Source organism: Rhincodon typus, chromosome 5 (assembly GCF_021869965.1).
Source record: "Rhincodon typus isolate 14 chromosome 5, sRhiTyp1.1, whole genome shotgun sequence".
NCBI classification, from domain to species: Eukaryota; Metazoa; Chordata; class Chondrichthyes; order Orectolobiformes; family Rhincodontidae; genus Rhincodon; species Rhincodon typus.
The window spans coordinates 54,109,635-54,128,951 of NC_063336.1; the positions used below are offsets into that span (position 1 = coordinate 54,109,635).

General features: G+C 40.7%; 1 protein-coding gene across 1 annotated transcript in view; it reads left to right on the forward strand.

Annotated features, from left to right (window-relative positions):
• lama4 (laminin, alpha 4) overlaps positions 1–19,317 on the forward strand; it is a 161,510-nt gene that overhangs the window by 55,967 nt on the left and 86,226 nt on the right. Inside the window, exons 6-11 of the mRNA XM_048597028.1 lie at positions 843–943; positions 6,362–6,542; positions 7,131–7,217; positions 9,053–9,204; positions 14,165–14,275; positions 17,312–17,423. Of these exons, the coding sequence (XP_048452985.1) occupies positions 843–943; positions 6,362–6,542; positions 7,131–7,217; positions 9,053–9,204; positions 14,165–14,275; positions 17,312–17,423 (744 nt within the window). The remainder of the gene's footprint in view (positions 1–842; positions 944–6,361; positions 6,543–7,130; positions 7,218–9,052; positions 9,205–14,164; positions 14,276–17,311; positions 17,424–19,317) is intronic.

The following is a 19,317-nucleotide window of genomic DNA, read 5'->3' on the forward strand; positions in this document are numbered from 1 at the left end:
TGTATAAATGCAAGTATTTCTAAATAATCTAAAATAGGATTTGAATGTGCATTGTGGTATACACAATAATCTGAAATTTCATGGAATGCTTTGGTTCAGCTATGCCTGAGATTATTCTTGTTTTTTTTAATGAAAGGAAAGTTGTGCTTAAACGATTTACACTGATTTTATGCTGAAACATTTGTGCAAGCAAATTGCCTCAATTGTTTATGAAGCCTTTATGAACCAAGATGCATCTGTCAAACTCTCTGCTGTTCATTTATGTGGATCCATTGAAATGACAAATGAGTTTCCTATATTTATGCACTGGCATAAATCTATGCCCTAAATTTCAGGAACAAACCTCAATCAAAAGGTGGTTTGTCTCAATTTACACAAATTTCTCAAAGTGTGGACTCCATTTGGAGATTCTCAGAAGGATTAGGCAGTTAGAATGACCTTCTTTAAGAGTCACAGCAGTTCTGACAATAAGCGGAAAGCGGGGAAGATAGGCAGGAGACACTCTGAAAGCAAGACACCATAGTAGAAGATAGCAGCCTACACATCGTACCTGTTTGTGGTATTTTATGTGTACCTGTTATGTTAGGTATACATATCCATGAAGGCAGAATAATCCTGCAGGAAATTATGACATAATTTCTTTTTCTGGTAGAATGCTGGACCAGTGGTAAATCAGTATTCTGCATTAGAATGATCCAGGAAATTTTGGGCCATTGTTTATGACCACCAAAGCTTTTATTTCACGAATATGCAGCTTTCAAAGTTTTGTCCATTTTGCATTAACAAGTGAAGATCGAAAATAACCTTGGAACTAATAAAAAGATATCTTTGCTTTCTAAAAGACTGTCCCTGTCAGAAATGTGGCACGGATGAATGTGATCATGCTACTGGGCAATGTCGCTGTAAGCCAGGAGTATCAGGAGCCTTCTGTGACCAGTGTGAGGTGAGTGTATCAAATAATATTTGGGTAATATTTAGGAAAAACTAGTTATTTCCCACTACATGGCATAAAGAATCAAAGCCAAATACAAACTGGACCACAGGGCGGGGAAGATAAATTGAGCCAAATGGGAGAACGGGGAGGGAGGGAGATCAATTAAATGTGGTGCGATTATAAAAGTTACTTGGGCTGCAAATTTACATTCCTCCTAACAAAGTTGGCTGGTGACACTGAGGACTTCATTTTTAGTTGGTGCTTTTTATAACAACTAAATTGAAAAGAAAGAGTGAGGAGAAATGTAGTAAGAAACACAGTTAGACTTATCCCAGGATATCCCTTGTGTGAGCCTCACAGAATTGCCAACAGATGTTGTATTGACTACATTGTGCAGCTTCGCTATTTTAATATAGCATGGCCAATTTTGAGAAAAAAAACATAATTTTACGATGAAAGCATTTAAATTAAGAGGTCTTAATGACATCTTATTACCACGTGAAATCTCCTCCTGACATCTCCAGCAACATAAATGCTAGTTTTCAACTATTTCAATTCAGTCCATGTAAAATGGCTGTTATAGATAGTGAATACAGAAAAGGCTATGGACCGTGAACACATCATGGCTGTTGAACTGAAGATTTATGTCCCAGAAACAGCTGCACACGTTACCATACTTCTCCAGTGCAGATGCAATACTGACATCTGGCCAATGCAGTGGAAAATATTGCAGGTACTTCCTGACCTGGAAAGGCAGGACAAGTCCAATCAAAACAATTACCATCCCATAGGTCCACACTCATTCATAAGCAAAATGATAGAGGATGACAATGATAATGCTATCAAGTGGCATTTACACAGCAATAACATGCTCACCAATTCTCAGTTTGGTTCTATTCACTATTCCATTCTAGACCTCAGTAAAGTCTTGGTCCAAACGTGGAAAAATATGGAGCTGAATTCCAGACATTAGATGAGAGCTATAGCCTTTGATATCAAGCAGTGTTTGACCAAATGTGACAACAAGGAACTTAAGCAAAATCGAACTCAATGGATATTTGGAGAAAGTATCAGTGGGAATCAGGAGGAAAAGTGGAAAGAGTTAGTTCAAGCACAAAAAAAGTGGTTTACAGGGGAGGCAATGGCCTAGCGGTATTATTGCTGGACTAATCCAGAGACCCAGATAACATTCTGGGGACCTGGGTTCGAATCCCCTGTCACCTTAAACCTATATAATCTAGTTTTGGCCTCCCCTACCCTGGGAAAAAGACCTTGGCTATTCACCCTATCCATGTCCCTTATGATATTACAAACCTCTACAAGGTTACCCCTCAGCCTCTCACACTCCAGGGAAAATGGTCCCATTTCATTCAGCCTCTCCCTAAGGCTCAACCTCTCTAACCCTGGTAACATCCTTGTAAATCTTTTCTGAACTCTTCCAAGTTTAAAAACAAACTGTCTTCCCTCCAGCAAAGATCAGGAAAGGAGATGTTCTCTGATGATTGTACCATGTTCAAAACCATTTACAAAGTTCCAGATTCTGAAACAGTCCATGACACATAGAGTAAACGCTGGGCAACATTCAGGTTTGGGCTGATAAGTGGCAAATAGCATTTGTGCCACACAAGTGTCAGACAATGACCACCTTCAACAAGACAGAATTGAGGATCTCTGCTTGACATTCAATGGCATTAGCAATTGTCACACCTTACTCTGGTAGCACAATGGAAATCAAGCCCTGTTACTCCCGCAGTCATCACAACAGTTAGAAATTTTATCAACATACACAAAATTCCCCAACTTATCTCTCTTTTTAGACCCAGGTTTCTGTAATAGCACAAATTGCTATTTATTAGACATAAATAGCTTCTAGCTACAGATGAACAAGTATGAACTGCTGGCGTATAACAGCAACTTGTTAACACTCCCTAAACTCTCCCTACACACATTCAGATAGACTCAAAAGATGTTGATGTTTTGGCTGGAGGGAAAAATTGGGAAGACATGCCAATGTTCCCATTGTCCACAGGATTTGCGGAGATAATCCTTTTGCTTTCCAGGATTTGCTGGTTGTTGATCTCTCTTTACTTCAGGTATTTTTCACTTCCTTACAGAAGACACAGAGTGACTGGTTCACAACTTATAAAGTCTCTGATGTACTGGTTAAAAGCTGCATCTTGCAGCAACTGATGAGGGAAAATAAACTGGCTTTCATCAGACATTGGGTTTTGTCACTGCAGAGAAAAAGGAAGTATCTCCCTTTCTGGAGGCCCAAAAGCACCTGACCCTATCATTCGCACTTCCAAGCTGTTCACCTACCTGGGACACAGTCACATAGTTGTTGGCAGGCAAAAGGCTTTATCATCAATAACTGGTCACCATTCCACAGACCAATCAGCTACTTGTTGCTGGCTGGATCTCCCTTCAAATGTGAGCCTGGCTCTAGCTCATCTGCAGAAACCTCTTCCTATTGCTTGAACAGCAGTGTAAACAACAGTTAGAATGAGTGTAAGTAATCCCTTCCACAGTCCTTTGTCTTTAAAGCAGTCCTTTTTCCATTTTAGTCTACAAGCTAAAATACAGAAAAATGAAAAGATACAGTCTTTATAAATCGCTAATCTGCTGCCATTTACATCCTAACAAGAAAAATTTCCTCCTAGCTCCCCAAAGCCTGCATATCATTTGCAAGGCACAAGCCATCAGTATGAGGGAATATTCCCCATTTTACTGGATGCGCACAGTTTGAACAACACTCAAGAACTTCAACACCATTCAAGGCAAAGCAAACTGCTTGATTTGATAAAAAAAAAGGAAGAACCACAGATGCTGTAAATCAGAAACAAAAACAGAAATTGCTGGAAAAGGTCAACAGGTCTGGCAGCATGTGTGAAGAGAAGTCAAAGTTAACGTTTTGGGTCTGGTGACCCCTCCCCAGAACTGAAAAAAGTTCTGAGGAAGGATCAGCAGACCCAAAACGTTAACTTTGATTTCTCTTCACTGGAGCTGCCAGACCTGCTGAGCTTTTCTAGCAACCACTCGATTTTAATTCCCCACCCACCAGCTTACACATTCAGTCACTCTACTGTTGGTGCACAGCAGCTGCAATGTTAATCATTTGCCATATGCACTGCACCAACAAAATCCTAGAACTTCCTCCATGAAGATAGACAACATGAAGCCATTGTTCCTTATCCTGAATGGTGGCTCAGCAGTCCTCGTAATTGTTTAGAGGGTAGAATGGTGCACTGCTGTGAAATCCTGAATGTTTCTTTGAGCCCTGGTAGCAATGATTGCAGCAGTCTGAGCTTAAATGACAACAAGCTGAGCTTGCATGACTTCAGCTTGAGCTTTCTCTGTATCTCTCAGATTTTGAGTTCTTTCTTATTGTGCTGCAATGGAAACTGAGACATTGGTCATCAAATGCCAGATCACGATTGGATCCATAAGTGATGTCTCAAACTGGCAATTTATCCCGTGCTGGGGTGGGCGAGCTCTACATTTTGTGCTAAAACCTATGCCAACTCAATGCCCGACAACTCCATTGCCCTTGACAGTGACTAAAATCTCTCTGACAGGTCTGCCAAAGCATTGCATATTTCATTATGTCTTCCCAGCAATCTCTTCCCATATGCTGCCTCATTGGAGTCATTGTAGAACTAATGCACTACCTCACATTCTGACTGCTTGTCATGTGCATTGCCCTTTCCTCCTGCCTGTCTGTATGATACTGATACCTGGCTGACCTACCATGTCCAGCCCTACCTCAGTGTTACCCTCTGAAGTATGCATAGTGCCAGTATCTGAACTGATGGCTGAGAATAGCAGGCCAGTGGATAGTGTATCATCTTCAAGCTCTTCTGCCTGTTCCACTTCACACTCCTGCATAACTGCCTGGGCAGATGATGGTTTTTGGAAGAAGAGACAAGAGGTAAGCTTGTGGAAAGATAAGAGGGGAAGTCAAGAGCTGTATGTTCATATTGTTGTGTAGCTTGGGGATCAGCACAACTGAAATAATGAAGTAGGAATCCAGATGCAGGAAGGTGCACGCAATGGGAGCATGCCACCATTTTTGTATTCTTCCAGCCCTGTTGTTGGTTGCAGCCTCAGTCACGATGTTTCAAGAATGGCAGTCAATTCACCTCCATTAAGAAAAAACCTGCAGCTGTCTGTTCCTAAGGTAGGGATCAGAGTTTAAAAATAACAGGATGTCAGACAGAGATGAGGAAACTTTTTTTTTCTCTGAGGGTTGTTTATTTGGAGTACTCTTTCTCAAAAGGGAGTGGATGCAGAACCTTTAAATATTTCTAAGGCAGAAGTAGATAGATTCTTGATTACCAGGAGAATGAAAGATTATCGGGGATATGCAGGAATCTAAAATTGAGGTTAAAATCAGATCAGCTATGATTTTATTGAAAGGCGGAGCAGGATTGAAGGACTGAGTAGCCTACTGTTGATGCATGATCATAGATTAGTGTGTCCTTGCCCCCAGCAATAAGCTGCTGCTGCTTTTAATTTTGTATTGCATTGGCAGAGAAGGGAGAGGAAAATGTGTCAGTTAAGTGTGATGCATTATGTTTGACTATGTTTGCTGCTGTCGTGCTTTAATGACAGCAAGTGTGTGCAGGCTCTGAGTTATGGGTGTGAGTCTTGCAAACATGTTAAGTGTGTGGTGAAGTTATGAATGTTGTATACGAAACCTGATTAATGGAGGTGACTGGTGGATGACAGAAAGACAGGGATATGATATAATGAGCAATGTGTGAGGCTACCATTGCAGTTAGTGGAATTCACTTACACTAACTGCTCATGTCAGGGCATTAAACTTCATTGGTATTGACCTGTACAACTATCCTCCTTAGAGGTTGACTGCAATCTCCTTGTCTTTTGGGAGTAAAAGAACTTTTTCCTCCTGTTGATGTCTAGCATGTAGTCCTCCGGACTTGTATTGGAGAGTCTTGCCACCCATTCTCTATGATATTGTGCTACTCCTATGTCTTACTCATGTCAAAGTTACATCTGTAATGAATTCCAATGGATACCAGATCCACCAAAAACACACCTTCCCTTTAGTAGGTTTGGACTTAAATTGGCGTTAGTCTCTGATAATTTTAGACGCAGTATTCAGATGTGCTGTCTTCTTCAATCATGTGAATGAATAGGCAACACAAAGCTGCTATGCTATCAGTATTAGAATGACAAGTGGAGATTAATTGTACATCAGGGTGAATCCACCCATTTTTGGGCCTCAAACACAGTTTTCCCCAAAGCCTTTTTGCTTCATAAATTAGAAAATGAATGAATCAAGAAGTTTCCTGCACAAGAATACTGCTAATCTGTTTTAATTAAAATCCACTTCATAATTAATTCCAAGGTACAGTTACCATATTATTATTTTCAATTTTTTTTAACTGTATTCCTTCCTTACAGATTGGTTACTATGGATACAGCAGTTGTTCTGGATGTTTGAGATGTGAATGTGCTCTGGCTTCTAAGGATGAATATTGTGACCCTTTGAGTGGACGATGTAGGTGCCTACCTGGAGTCACAGGAAGGCGTTGTGACCGGTGTCTGTATGGGTTCTGGAACTATGGACTAAATGGGTGCCAGAGTAAGTTTAATATAGTAAAGTTATCAGAAATGGAAAGGTACGAATGACAATAGCAACCAAATAAAACAACAGAACAAATAAAAAAAAAAGGGATAGGAGATAATTTAAAGTGAATACCCTTGTTACTAGTTCAAAAGTAATCCATTTTCTGTGAAGCGCTTTGAAACATCTTGATCTGATAAGGTACCATATAATTGTAAGCATTATTATAGCTCAGACGAGAAGAGATCCTGGACTGCATTATTGAATAAAGATAGTGCATGTTTTTTTTTCCTGGAGTAAACTGATAAAGTCCATAATCCATGACACAAAAACAGAAGTTGCTGGAAAAGTTCAGCAGGTTTAATAGCATCGGTGGAGAGAAATCAGAGTTAATGTTTCAGTTCGAGTGATCCTTTCTCAGAACCCTGAGGAAGGGTCACTTGACCCAAAACGTTAAGTCTGATTTCTCTCCACAGATGCTGCCAGACCTGCTGAGTTTTTCCAGCAATTTCTGTTTTTGTTTCTGATTTACAGCACCCGCAGTTTTTTCAGTGCATAATCCACAAATTGGAATTTCTGAAGTTCACTTACATTTTTTGTCTTCAGGATGCAATTGTGAAGGGCAATGTGACAGTGAGACAGGAGAATGTCTGTCAGCGCCCACCGAATCCCCAACTGACTGCTCTGTTGTCAGTAAGTACCTTCATGCAATGCGTGTTTTGTTAAGTAAAGAGAGGATCTCACATGATGACATCCTTGCTTCTGAGACAGTGTGACTCCTTATCTAGAGATTTACATTAAATTGGCACCTATAGAACTGAACCACCAATCATGAAAGACTAAAACAGAAGGTAGATTGGTGGCTTGCTAACAGACTGATAAGAAATCTGACCCACAGCCATAAAGCGCTGCCAGCTGGTTAAATTGGTGCAGAGTGGATTCTGCATCTCAGTGAGAAGAGATGCCACCCAATGGAGCTAACAGTCAATCTGACTGCCTAGTTGCTCCAGCAGTGCAAGAGTTCAGTAGTGAATGCTTCCAGGACTGTAACCTGGGAAGCCTGAAGGCCCAAGAGGATTCCTGATGTCAGCTTGATCAGGGGCACTGGGCTGGAAGGGTTTGAGCATTTTGGAAAGAGGGAATTTGAAGGTTGAAGAGGTCGGTTTTGTAGAGAAGAAGGAAGGAAGGTGGTGGCGGGGAAATGTACCATCTTCTTCAGGGAGTCCCTCTTACACAAAGGGCATGTTTCATTGATAGCACCTCTCTGTTCCTTCTTACACTCTTAAAATCTGACATGTTTGCATGAAATCGGAGTCAAATTGAGCTTTAACAGTATTGTTTGATCTTATTTATTTATTTAAGTATAACAGGCAGGCTGCTGATTTCAGCATCTTCCTATCCTTCCGTACTGTGGGAGTCAGCTAGGGAGTGGATGGGAAGGTGGTGGACTGGGCACTCACCCTGTTTTATGTGCACCTCCCAACTGTGTAAACTGCATTTGGCTGGAACCTGTATAATCCAGCCCACCATTAATAGGACCAGCTGTCAATTCCAGATTTTGTTAATTAAATTTAAATTCCTCACACTGGGATTTGAGCCCAGTTCCCCTAATCAGGTTTTCTGGATTACTCGTCCAAACAACGTTACCTCTATGCAACCCTCCCTTCAAACTGTTCCTTCTTTGGCAAGATCTGCTTCAAGGAGAGGCTGGGCAGTCTGATTAGCTGACAGTTCTGTAGTCTCAGTAGCGCCACCTAAAGCTGTCTTCATTGCCGGGACTACAAGCAATCGAGCCAAGCTAAATAGCAGAGCCATCAGGACCAGGTTGGTATGGTGTGTCATGGTGCAACCAGAAGAAGAGATATCAGATGTGTATGGCATTGATGGCACAGCCAGGTGGGAGGGGGCAGCCAGAGGGCTGAGTGAAGGGGTTGTCGAATCTTGAAAAAGGGGTCAGCGATGCAGGCAGCCTTTTCTGACCTGAGGCCCAGGCATGGTGGTCTGCCAGGCCTTTCCCCACCGATCCCGGTGACTGAACTACATCTGCCAGCTGTAAAAGTGAGACTGGGCATTAGAAACCTTTGAGGGACAAAGAATTGAGGGCTGCAATTGGGAGAGGGCAAGAGTTCTGCTCAAGGTTGTCCCATCCTGCTTTTCAACATGTTATCAGCTCAGCAAAGAGGAGCTAATTTACACTGAAGTGGAGAATGAACATTGAAAAGTCCTAGTCTGTATAATCGTGTGATGAATATTCCTGGAAAATAATACGTGGTGACGTTTGATTCACTGTTTTGTTGTATATTTTCCATATCGCTTGCAGAACAATTGAACAAATAGTTGGATTCCCATGCATGTATTAAGGCAGCCATACTCAAAAAGAGGATGGTTTGTGAATGGGCAACAATGTACTGTCTTTGACCATACAGCTCCATTACCATTGAGAGACAAGCTGAGAAGATCCTGTGCTGTTTCTGATAACATTTTACCGTGCTTGCCTCTAATTCTGTATTGCTCTTTTATCTCAACAGGATGTGACAAGTGTATCTGGGACTTAATTGAAGACCTAAAATTATCAGGAGTATCATTAGGAGAAGCTAGGTCGAGTGTTCTAAACGTTATTACTGGAGATGCCATTAATAACCGCTTACAGGAATTCAATACCACAGCGATTCACTTCAGTGTAAGTGCCAGCAATGAAAATCAAATAGGGCTGGTACTGTGATTGATATTTACTCATTGATTTTGAATTTTTCCCCTTATTACATATTTTACTGCTGCTAAATCAAGGGCTGTAAAGTAGACTTTAAATTTATGCCACATTCAATTTCCTAAGACATTAACATTTGTCCGACAGATAGGCTTTGTCAAGTCTTAGAAGATAGCTTTGGACAAATTATGCTGAGGAAGGCAAATTGAGACAGAAAGGTTAATGGTGTAATGTACAGTGAAATATAATTCCCTCATTCAATGTTTTATGCTTATTATTCAAGAGCAATTAATTGTGGCTCTCCATGCCATGATATGCCCTGGGAGAAGGCGAGGAGACAGGTGACAAGAACTGCTTCAGCTGGTCAACAAACTGATGGGGAGGCAATGGCCTAGTGGTATTATCACTGGACTGTTAATCCAGAGATCCAGTTAATGTTCTGGGGAACCTGGGTTTAAATCCCACCATGACGGATGGTGGAATTTGAATTCAATAAATATCTGGAATTAAGAATCTAATGATGACTGTGAATCCATTGTCAATTATTGGGAAAAACCCATCTGGTTCATGAATGTCCTTTAGGGAAGGAAACTGTGATCCTTTCCTGGTCTGGCCTACATGTGACTCCAGACCCACAGCATTGTGGTTGACTCTTAACTGCCTTCTGGGCAATTAGGGATGGGCAATAAATGCTGCCTAGCCAGCAACACCTTCATCCCATGAATGAATAAAGAAAAATAAAAGAATCTGTATTTTTCATGTTCTGAAGCATCACACTCCAGCCAGCTGGCTCTTCATCTAATAATTAAGCTGCTTCATGAAAAGAGGCAAACTTGTGCAGTTCAATTACTATTATTAATCACCTATCGAACACAAAGATACTTCAATTTTACAGAATTAATCATTATTTGATATCTTTCTCGATTCTGAATGTTAGTACATCAGATCTGTGGCATGGAAACAGATCCTTCAGTTCAACTCGTTCATGCCAACCAAGTTTCCAAAACTAAATGAGTTCCCCTTGCCTGTATTTGACCCTTATCCTTTGAAACCTTTCCTATACATGTACCTGTTCAAATGTCTTTCAAATGTTGTAACTGTACCTGCATCTACCACTTCCTCTGGCAGTTTATTCCACATACAACCTGTGTGTGAAAAAGTTGCCCTTCAGGTCCCTTTTAAATCTTTCCCCTCTCACCTTAAAGATATGACCCCTAATTTTGAACTCCACTACCCTAGGGAAAAGACCTTTGCTTTTCACCTCATCTATGTCCTCATGATTTTATAAACCTCGATAAGGTCACCCCTCAATGTGTTATGTTCCAGTGACAAAATTCCCAGCCTATCCAGGTTGTCCTTATAACCCAAACCCTCTTGTCCCAGCAACGTCCTGGTAAATCTTCTGTCCAATTTAATAATATCCTTCCTTTACCAGGGTAACCAGAACTGTGCATAGCACTCTAAAAGTGGCCTCACCAACATCCTATACAAGTTCAACATAACGTCCCAACTCCTATACTCAGTGACTTGAGCAATAAAGGCGAGCATGTTAAATGTCTTCTTAACCACACCGTCTACCTGTGACACAACTTTCAAAGTACTATGTACCTGAAACCCTAGGTCTCTCTGTTCGACAACACTACCCAGGGCCCTAATACTAACTGTATAAATCCTACCCTTGTTCACTTTATCAAGATGTTATATCTCGCATTTATTGAAATTTAACACCATCTGCCACTCTTCAGCCCATTGGCCCAATTGAACAAAATCCCTTTGTAATCTTAGATAACCTTCTTGACTGTTGACCATGACACCAATTTTTGGTGTCATCCGCAAACTTACGAACCAGTCTTCTTAATTTCTCATCCAAATCATTTATATAAATCACAAACAACAGTTGAGCCAGCACTGATCCCTGTGGAACATCGCTGGTCACAGGTCTCCAGTCCAAAAAGCAACCCTCCACCACCATTCTCTATCTCCTACCATCTAGCCTATTTTGTATCCAATTGACAAGCTCTCCCTGAACCCCATGTGACCTAACTTTACTAATCATTTTATCGTGCGGAACCTTGTCAAAGGCTTTACTAAAGTCCATGTAGACAATGTCTTCTGCTCTGCCCTCATCAATCTTTTTGGATACATTCTCAAAAAACTCAATCAAGCTTGTGACCCATGATTTCCCATGCTCAAATTTCCATGCTGACTATCCCTAATCGGTCCTTGCCTGTCCAAATACATGTAAATCCTATCTCTCAGAATCTCCCCCCAACAACTTTACCACTACAAATGTCAGAGTCACCAGTCTACAGTTCCCAGACTTCTCCCTAAAGCCTTTCTTAAATAAAAGTACAACGTTAGCCACCATCTGATCCTCCAGCACCTTGTTAAACTTGAAAGGCTTCAGAAAAGATTTACAAGAATGTTGCCGGGATTGGAGAGTTGAGGCTGAATAGGCTGGGGCTATTTTTACCCTGGACTTTCGGAGGCTGAAGGATGACTTTACAAGGGTAAATAGCCAAGGTCTTTTTGCCAGGGTAGGGAAGTTCAAAACTAGAGGGCATAGGTTTAAAGTGAGAGGGGAAAACCTGACAGGTAACTTTTTCATGCAGAGGGTGGTGCATGTATGGAATAAACTGCCAGAGGAAGTGGTGGAGGTGGGTATAATTACAACATTTATAAGATATCTGGAAGGGTACATCAACAGGAATGGTTTAGAGGGAGATGGGCCAAATGCTGGCAAATGGGACTAGATCAGTTTAGGATATTTGGTCGGCATGGATAAGTTGGAACGAAGGGTTTGTTTTTCATGCTGTATAACACTATGACTCACCCGTGGCTATAGGTGATACAAATATCTTTGCTGGGGGCCCTGCAATTCCTTCCCTAATTTCCCACAACGTCTTGGGATGCACTTGATCAGGTCCCAGAGATTTATCCACCTTTATGTTTTTTAAGGCTTCCATTACCTCCTCTTCAGTAATGTGGACTGTTTTCAAGACATCAATATTTATTTCCCCGAGTTCCCTAGTTTTCATGTATTTCTGCACAGTTAAAATTGACACAAAATATTCATGTAGTATCTCTCCCATCTCCTGAGGTTCTACATTTAGAAGATCTCGTTGATCTTTCAGGGGCCTATTCTCTCCCGAGTCGGTATTTTGCTCTTAATGTACTTGTAGAATCTCTTTAGATTATCGTTAACCTTATCTGCCAAGACGATCTCATATCCATATTTAGCCCTCCTGATTTCCTTCTTAAGAATGCCCCTGCAGCCCTTATACTCTTCCAGAGATTCACTTGCTCCCAGTTGTCTATACCTATATATGCCTCCTTTTTATTTTTGACCATTGTTCACAACTCTTATTAGCCTTATGCTTCATTCTAACAGGAACATAATACCTCTCAACTCTCGTTATCTTACTTGAAAACCTCCCACTTGCCAGTCGTTCCTTTACCTGCAAATAGACTACCCCAATCAACATCTGAAAGTTCTGTCTCGTGCTACCAAATTTTGTCTTTGTTCAATTTCAAAATTTACCTTTTATACTAAGTCTGTCCCTTTCTGAAACTATTTTAAAACTAATAGAATTATATTCACTGGTCCCAAAGTAATTCCCCACTAACACTTCAATCACTTGCCCTGCCTTATTTCCCAAGAGAAAGTCAAGTTTTGTTCCTTCTCTAGTGGGCACGTATACATTTGATAAAGAATTTTTTTTAACACATTTAACAAATTCCTCCCCATCCAAGCCCTTGTATGGCAGTCCCAGTCTATATTTGAAAAGTTAAAGTGCCCTACTGTTACAGCCCTATTAGTCTTATATATATCTGAGGTCATTCTACATGTTTGGTCCTCAGTTTCCTGCCAGATGTGCATTTCTCTAAACCTGTGATAAAGCTCAGTTCCAAAAGTTAGTAAACAATGTCCTTTTTCGTAGACTCCTGCATTGACCCAACAAAGTTTGTGGTCAATGAGAAGCCCTCATTTGCATAAAGCAGGCAGACAGTAATCTCACATGCTACTGCAAATGTCCAGTTGCTTCATGCTACTGGATGCTCCAGCATTTGGTTCCTATCACTGGGAAGAGGGGTGCATTGTGTGAGTAGACATGACCAGACTCCCATCTTAGACAGCCTGTACAGGCCCTTGACTAACAAATGGAAGTCCTAACCAACTTATGTGTCTGAATTTGCTATAGACCTATACAGGCTACATCTCTTCGACTGAGGTTACCCAGTCGCTGACTCGAGTCCTAACTCTTATCAAAGAAATTCCAACAGCTTTCTGTATTACAGTAGGGATTCATTTTTTTTTTACCTTTCATTGGTATTTCAGTTTGGAGGGTAATTTTGTGCTGCAGGAACTAAAACGGAAGTTGCTGGAAGCTCAGCAGGTCTGGCAGTATCTGTGAAGAAAAAAAATCAGTGTTAACATTTTGGATCTAGTGACCCTTCCCCAGAACTTTTTTTTGTTCCTGGTTTACAGCATCTGCAGTTCTTTGGGTTTTTAATTTTGTGCTCCAGACTGGTGCCGTGTTGAGAAATGGAATGATATGCACCCGTGCCTTACTTAAAGTGCTTAAGCATTCATAACAGTTTGGAAAGCACGCAAGGCCAGCTATGGTTAGTTAAAGGGTAGTGTTCAGACACACAGCAAGGGTTCTTGTGACAGAATGCTAGTGCCCCTACCTATTGGCCAAGAGGACTGGGTTCAAGTTTCATCTGCTCGAGAATAACATCTCTGAACAGGTTGATTAAAAAGTTCCAGACACACTGCAGCACTGAACTCAGTGGCCACACTGCTTAAAACCATTAATGCGCCTGTTTCATCAGAACTGTAACCATATTTTAAAATTTTGTCAATTAAAGCCAAGGTTCCAGTGATTAGAGCTTCATACCAATTTGTCACCAATTATCTCATACAATACAGATGCAGATTGCAGACAGGATATCGCAATCAGAATCAAAGAAACTTCAAACAGAAGACATTGAAGCAGCTATGACGGACCTTATTGCTGATCTCAACGTGCTATCTGAGAAGGTGCACACTTTTGATTTAACTTAAAGAGAATTTATTTTGCTGTGAAAAAAATTGCATCTTTTGTTAAGATTATAAATTAGATCTTACTAATGTTACTCAATTTTACTAATCTTACTCAAGCAGGAGGAGCGCACTGGAAATTAAACCCAACCACTTCACAAGTCATACCAAAAATGTAAATGTTTAATTCAATCACCAAAAATGGTCAACTCATTTTTCTTTATTACTGTGAACTAAAGGAAAAGAGACTTTCACCAGGTTTTTCAATAAATTCAAAAATAATATGTCTATTTCAGGCAAACTCATTCTTCAAACAAGTGATAAACTGATTTACAACTAAGCTACTTTGTGACTAAAACTATGTCCTCCTTAATTATAAAGGCACATGCGTTCATACTCAGACAGAACAAGGCATGCACAGAGCTCTGCAGAGCATTTATGATTAGAAAAATATCAAAAGCATTAAAGTCAAGAATCCAAACTAAAAGGGCACAATGAGACGACTTTCCCACAGTTTTTTTAGTTTATTGCCAATGAGTTTACATTGCTGTTAGCTGCAGAATGATGGGACATCCTTGCACCATATTTCAGATTCAGATGAGAAACAATTAGGAATCCTGATTATCTCAAACTTCATCAAGTTTATTCAACATACTTTCCTGTGAGATATAGACTCCAATTCCAGCCTCTTACTCTTATAAACTAAAAGAGACGATGCTACATCCTCGGAAAGTACTCTAGTAACTGTTCACAGCTTCCAGGTATATATTGAAAAATTGCAATTTTTCAGAAGCTGTTGTTATGTGATGGCAGTGGAGATCCATTCGGGTTTTTCAGGTCTGTTTGCTCAACAGACAAAGTGGGCAGCATGGTGGCAACATGAGGGCTGCCTCACAGTGCTAGGAACCCTAGTTCAATTCCACCCTTGGGTGACTGTCTGTGTGGAGTTTGCACATTATCCCCGTGTCTGCATGGGTTTCCTCCCACAGTCCAAAGATGTGTAGGCTCGGTGGATTGGTCATGCTAAATTGCCCATAGTGTTCAGGAATTTGTACATTAGGTGGGTTATAGGGGGCTGGGTGCTCTGAGGGTTGGTGTGGACTTGCTGGGCCGAAGGGCCTGTTTTCACACTGTAGGGATTCTGTAATGATCAAATAGGACATGGTCTCCTCCTTCAATCATCATAATCCGTAAATATTTGCATTCCCAGCATCAATGGAATTAAATTCAAATTATTCAAAGTTATGTTTCATACAATACCATGTATGTTCATAGCCTTTATCAAAAAATTTCTGACAGATTCCTGTGTTACAGAGGAAGTTGCATGCCTTACGTTGAAATTTGCAAAATAGGCTGTTAGGTTTTCCTTTAATTTTTATAATCTAGGTGAAAATTAAACTTCTGTATGAAGCTCGTACTAGCTCACTAGTAATGTTCTGGTGAGCATCCTATGCTATCCACTCACAACTGAAAAACATCATGTGCTCGAACATCCAAAATTAGTGCGAAGTAAATATGAATTAACAGATAACATATATCGTATACTCTAACATTCAAACTCAAGCACAATGTTCTGCACAGATATGACCATGACAAATGCCATGGATTTGACTACAAACAACCCAGATGTCAGTAATCACTGAGAGTCACAAATGTTGTCTTAACATTCAGATCTCCAGTCTAGATAGATTTCAAAAATCATCCTTAAAGTCTCTGCTTCTCAATTCATCCAGTATCTCTTTGATTCAAAGTGGGTGAATGCTTGCCTACCTCCTGATGCTTCAGTCTTCTCTTCCATCAACACTGACTCCTTACCTAAACTTCAGCTCACACTCAGCTCTCCCATGGCCTCTTCACAACCCTTCGCACATGGAGCCTGCACGCAGCACGAATTCCCTGCCAGGGGAATTTCTTCCTCAGTCCTTTGTCACAGTCTTTCATAATTTGAGTGCAGTCCTTTCCAGTGAATTTGGATCCCCTGCCCCATCCTGTTTAACTCTGCTCCCTGTTGTCATGAGGCAATTTATCCCTGAGACAGAAAACAATGCTATTCTGCTGCATTGTGTTTGGGCGGCATGCTTGCCATAGCTCAATAGCTGGAGCTACGTGGATGCTATAAGAAGTAGGTGTGGGGATGTCAACATTGGTTAGTGTGTGAAGGTAAGGTGAAGCATCTGAACTTTGGCCTGAGTCCTTTGTGCTCAGAATTGCTGATCAGTCAGTAATTGAGGGTCGGTGATGCAATTAGCAAGAACTGTCCTGTGAAGGTGCATTCACTGTCTTTAACCACCTCCATGAATTCACTGAACCTCTTCTGTAACTGCTACCAGGTCCTTGGGGCCAGACTTTGGAAATTGTCTTCTAGAGCAGTTACTCCCATTCCTTTCTTAGTAGTGTCTTTAGAACATTCTTGCCCCGATGACTCTCTACTGCTGTCGACCTCCTGGAGTAAAGTCTCCAACACGCCTTTGGGGGAACCTTAGACCTCCCTATCTTGGCTGCTGCTGGTGTTTCTCCTTTCAACCACCTGCACTACAGACAGTCACCAGTAGTTTCCCTATAAACATTGGAATTCTCCTTTAAATGGGTCCACCTGCCTTTAAGCTAGCTATGTACACTGTTGTGCACACTGTTGCGCATTCATCCAGTCAATAGTGGGGCCACAGTTATCTTACTCAACCGTGAAAGCACACACTAGTTGCCCAGCAAAACATCCAAACCAGTGTTTTCCAGATAGGCGTCTGGCAACAAACAGTCATTATCAAAATAGGTGAGTGAGTGAGTCGCATTTAAAATTAGAATCTGTATTTCAGATAAAGTTTGCATGTTCCTTTATGTTCAACCCCTCATTTTGTAGGAAAGGGATTCTTAACAGATATCACTGAAGAAATGTTTATCATTTGATAATTTACATTGTCATGCGCCATCTAGAACTTGTGACATTGTAAATCTGGGCTTCCTAATTAATAACATTTGATGAAATTTATTCTTTCATGATAGTCCTTTACTAATATTGACTTAATTTTATTATTTTAGGAAAACATAACCGCGTCGAATGCACAGCTGTTTGACAAGGAAACTGCCAAAATCGGTGACCATGCAAACCAGATCAATGGGCAAATTGGTGATATTGCCAATTTGGTCCAAGGTAAAGGCATAATTCTTTTTCTATGAAAAGCAAAGCCTGCATTAATCTGAAAGGAAGCTGAAGCAAAACTGTTGGTCATTTTCATCATATAAGCTGTGGGCTAGAAAGAAAAGAGGGCAGGATGAAGGAGGTTGCATTCAGAACTGATTTTTAATTATGTAGAAGGCCTTCCTTTAATTATAGCAACAAACTAAATTATTCTATAAAGTCACTTTGCACCTATGTGAATGCGTTTTCTTTTCTGGTATTCTTGCAATAGTGGGTAAGATTTGCAAAGTTAACAATTTGTCAATGTTCAAATCCTGACAACTTGATGAGCATGTCCAAACTCTGGTGAAGGTGGTGTAAATATTTCTCCACATTTGCTTTAAATACAATTCCATGTGGGTGAGTTGATGAACAGATTGATGCATGCATTTTTCTCCAGAGTAAATGGGCAGTTAGTTCTATTCTGAGAGATGTATTTGTGCTCTGAAGATCGTAGTATCTGCATAGGGCCATACCCCTCATCAAGCTGCACACGTGGATCACTGGCATTTAGCTGAAAATGTGGAAAATTGTGTGGTGAGTCTTGCACACATAAAGCAGAAGATATCTAACTTGGCCATCAATATACTCTGGGATCATTAATAAAGTGACCAAAGGGGTCATCAACAGTGTTATGAAGCAGCGTTTGCTTAGAAATAACCTTCTTATGAATGCTCAGTTTAAATTCCGCAAGGACCACTCAGCTCCTTGGCCTCATTGCAATCTTGTTTTAAACATAGACAAGAAAGCTGAATTCCAGAGGGGGTACTGAGAGTGACCCCACTTGGTATTAAAGCCACACTGGACTAAATATTGCATCAAGGATCCCGAGCAAAACTAGAGTCAAAGGGAATTGGGGAAAAACTCTTGACTGTTTGGAACCATAACTTGCACAAAAGAAAATGTTGTAGTTGATGAACATCAGTTTAACATCTCTGCAGGAGTTCTTCAGCGTAGTGTCGTAGGTGCAACCACCTTCAGCTGCTTCATAATTGACTTTCCTTTCATTTTAAGGTCAAAAGCAGGGACATTTGCTAATGATTTCCCAGTGTTAAGAACCATTTGCGACTCATCAGATAATGGAACAGTCCATGTCCAAATGCAACAGACTTAGGCTGACAGATAATATTCATGCCACATAAGTGCAAGAAAATGACCATCTCCAACAAGCGAGAATCAGCACATGACATTTAATAACATCACTGAATGCCCCTTTGTGAACAACTTGGGGGTTACTAGAAACCAGAAACTGAACTGGACAAACTATATAAATACAGTAGCTACAAGAGCAGATCAGAGGTTAGGGGATCTGCAGGAAGTAAATCACCTCCTGACTTTTTAAATCCTGTCCAATATCTGTAAGGCACACATCAAAATTGTGAAGGAATACTCCCCACTTGCCTGAAGAGTGCAGTTCCAATAGCACTCAAGACACTTTGACACCATCCATGACAAAGCAGCCTGCTTGGTTGGCACCACATCTGCAAACAGAGTATGTGCTGTTTGTACCATCTGCAAGATGCGCTGCAGAAATTCATCAGAGGTCTTTCGACAGCATTTTTCAAACCCAAGGCCCAAACTACAGATCCCATGAATAATAAAAGTTTAGTCTCTTCCAGTTTAGTGTTTAACACACTTTGCAGTTCTGAGAGTCATATGCTGCAGATGTATGCTTTGTATTCCTTGGTAGTTTAGAAATATGGGTTAATCAAGTTTCCAGTTTCTAGATATAATTTCACAAATACTCAAACTTTATAGACTTGAGATGTTCAAGTCTGACACAAAGAAGCCTTGTGCATCGTTTGCCTTTCACATTAGGTCAATACTGGTAATTTAGTTAGAAACTATTAGAAACATATTTCTCCTT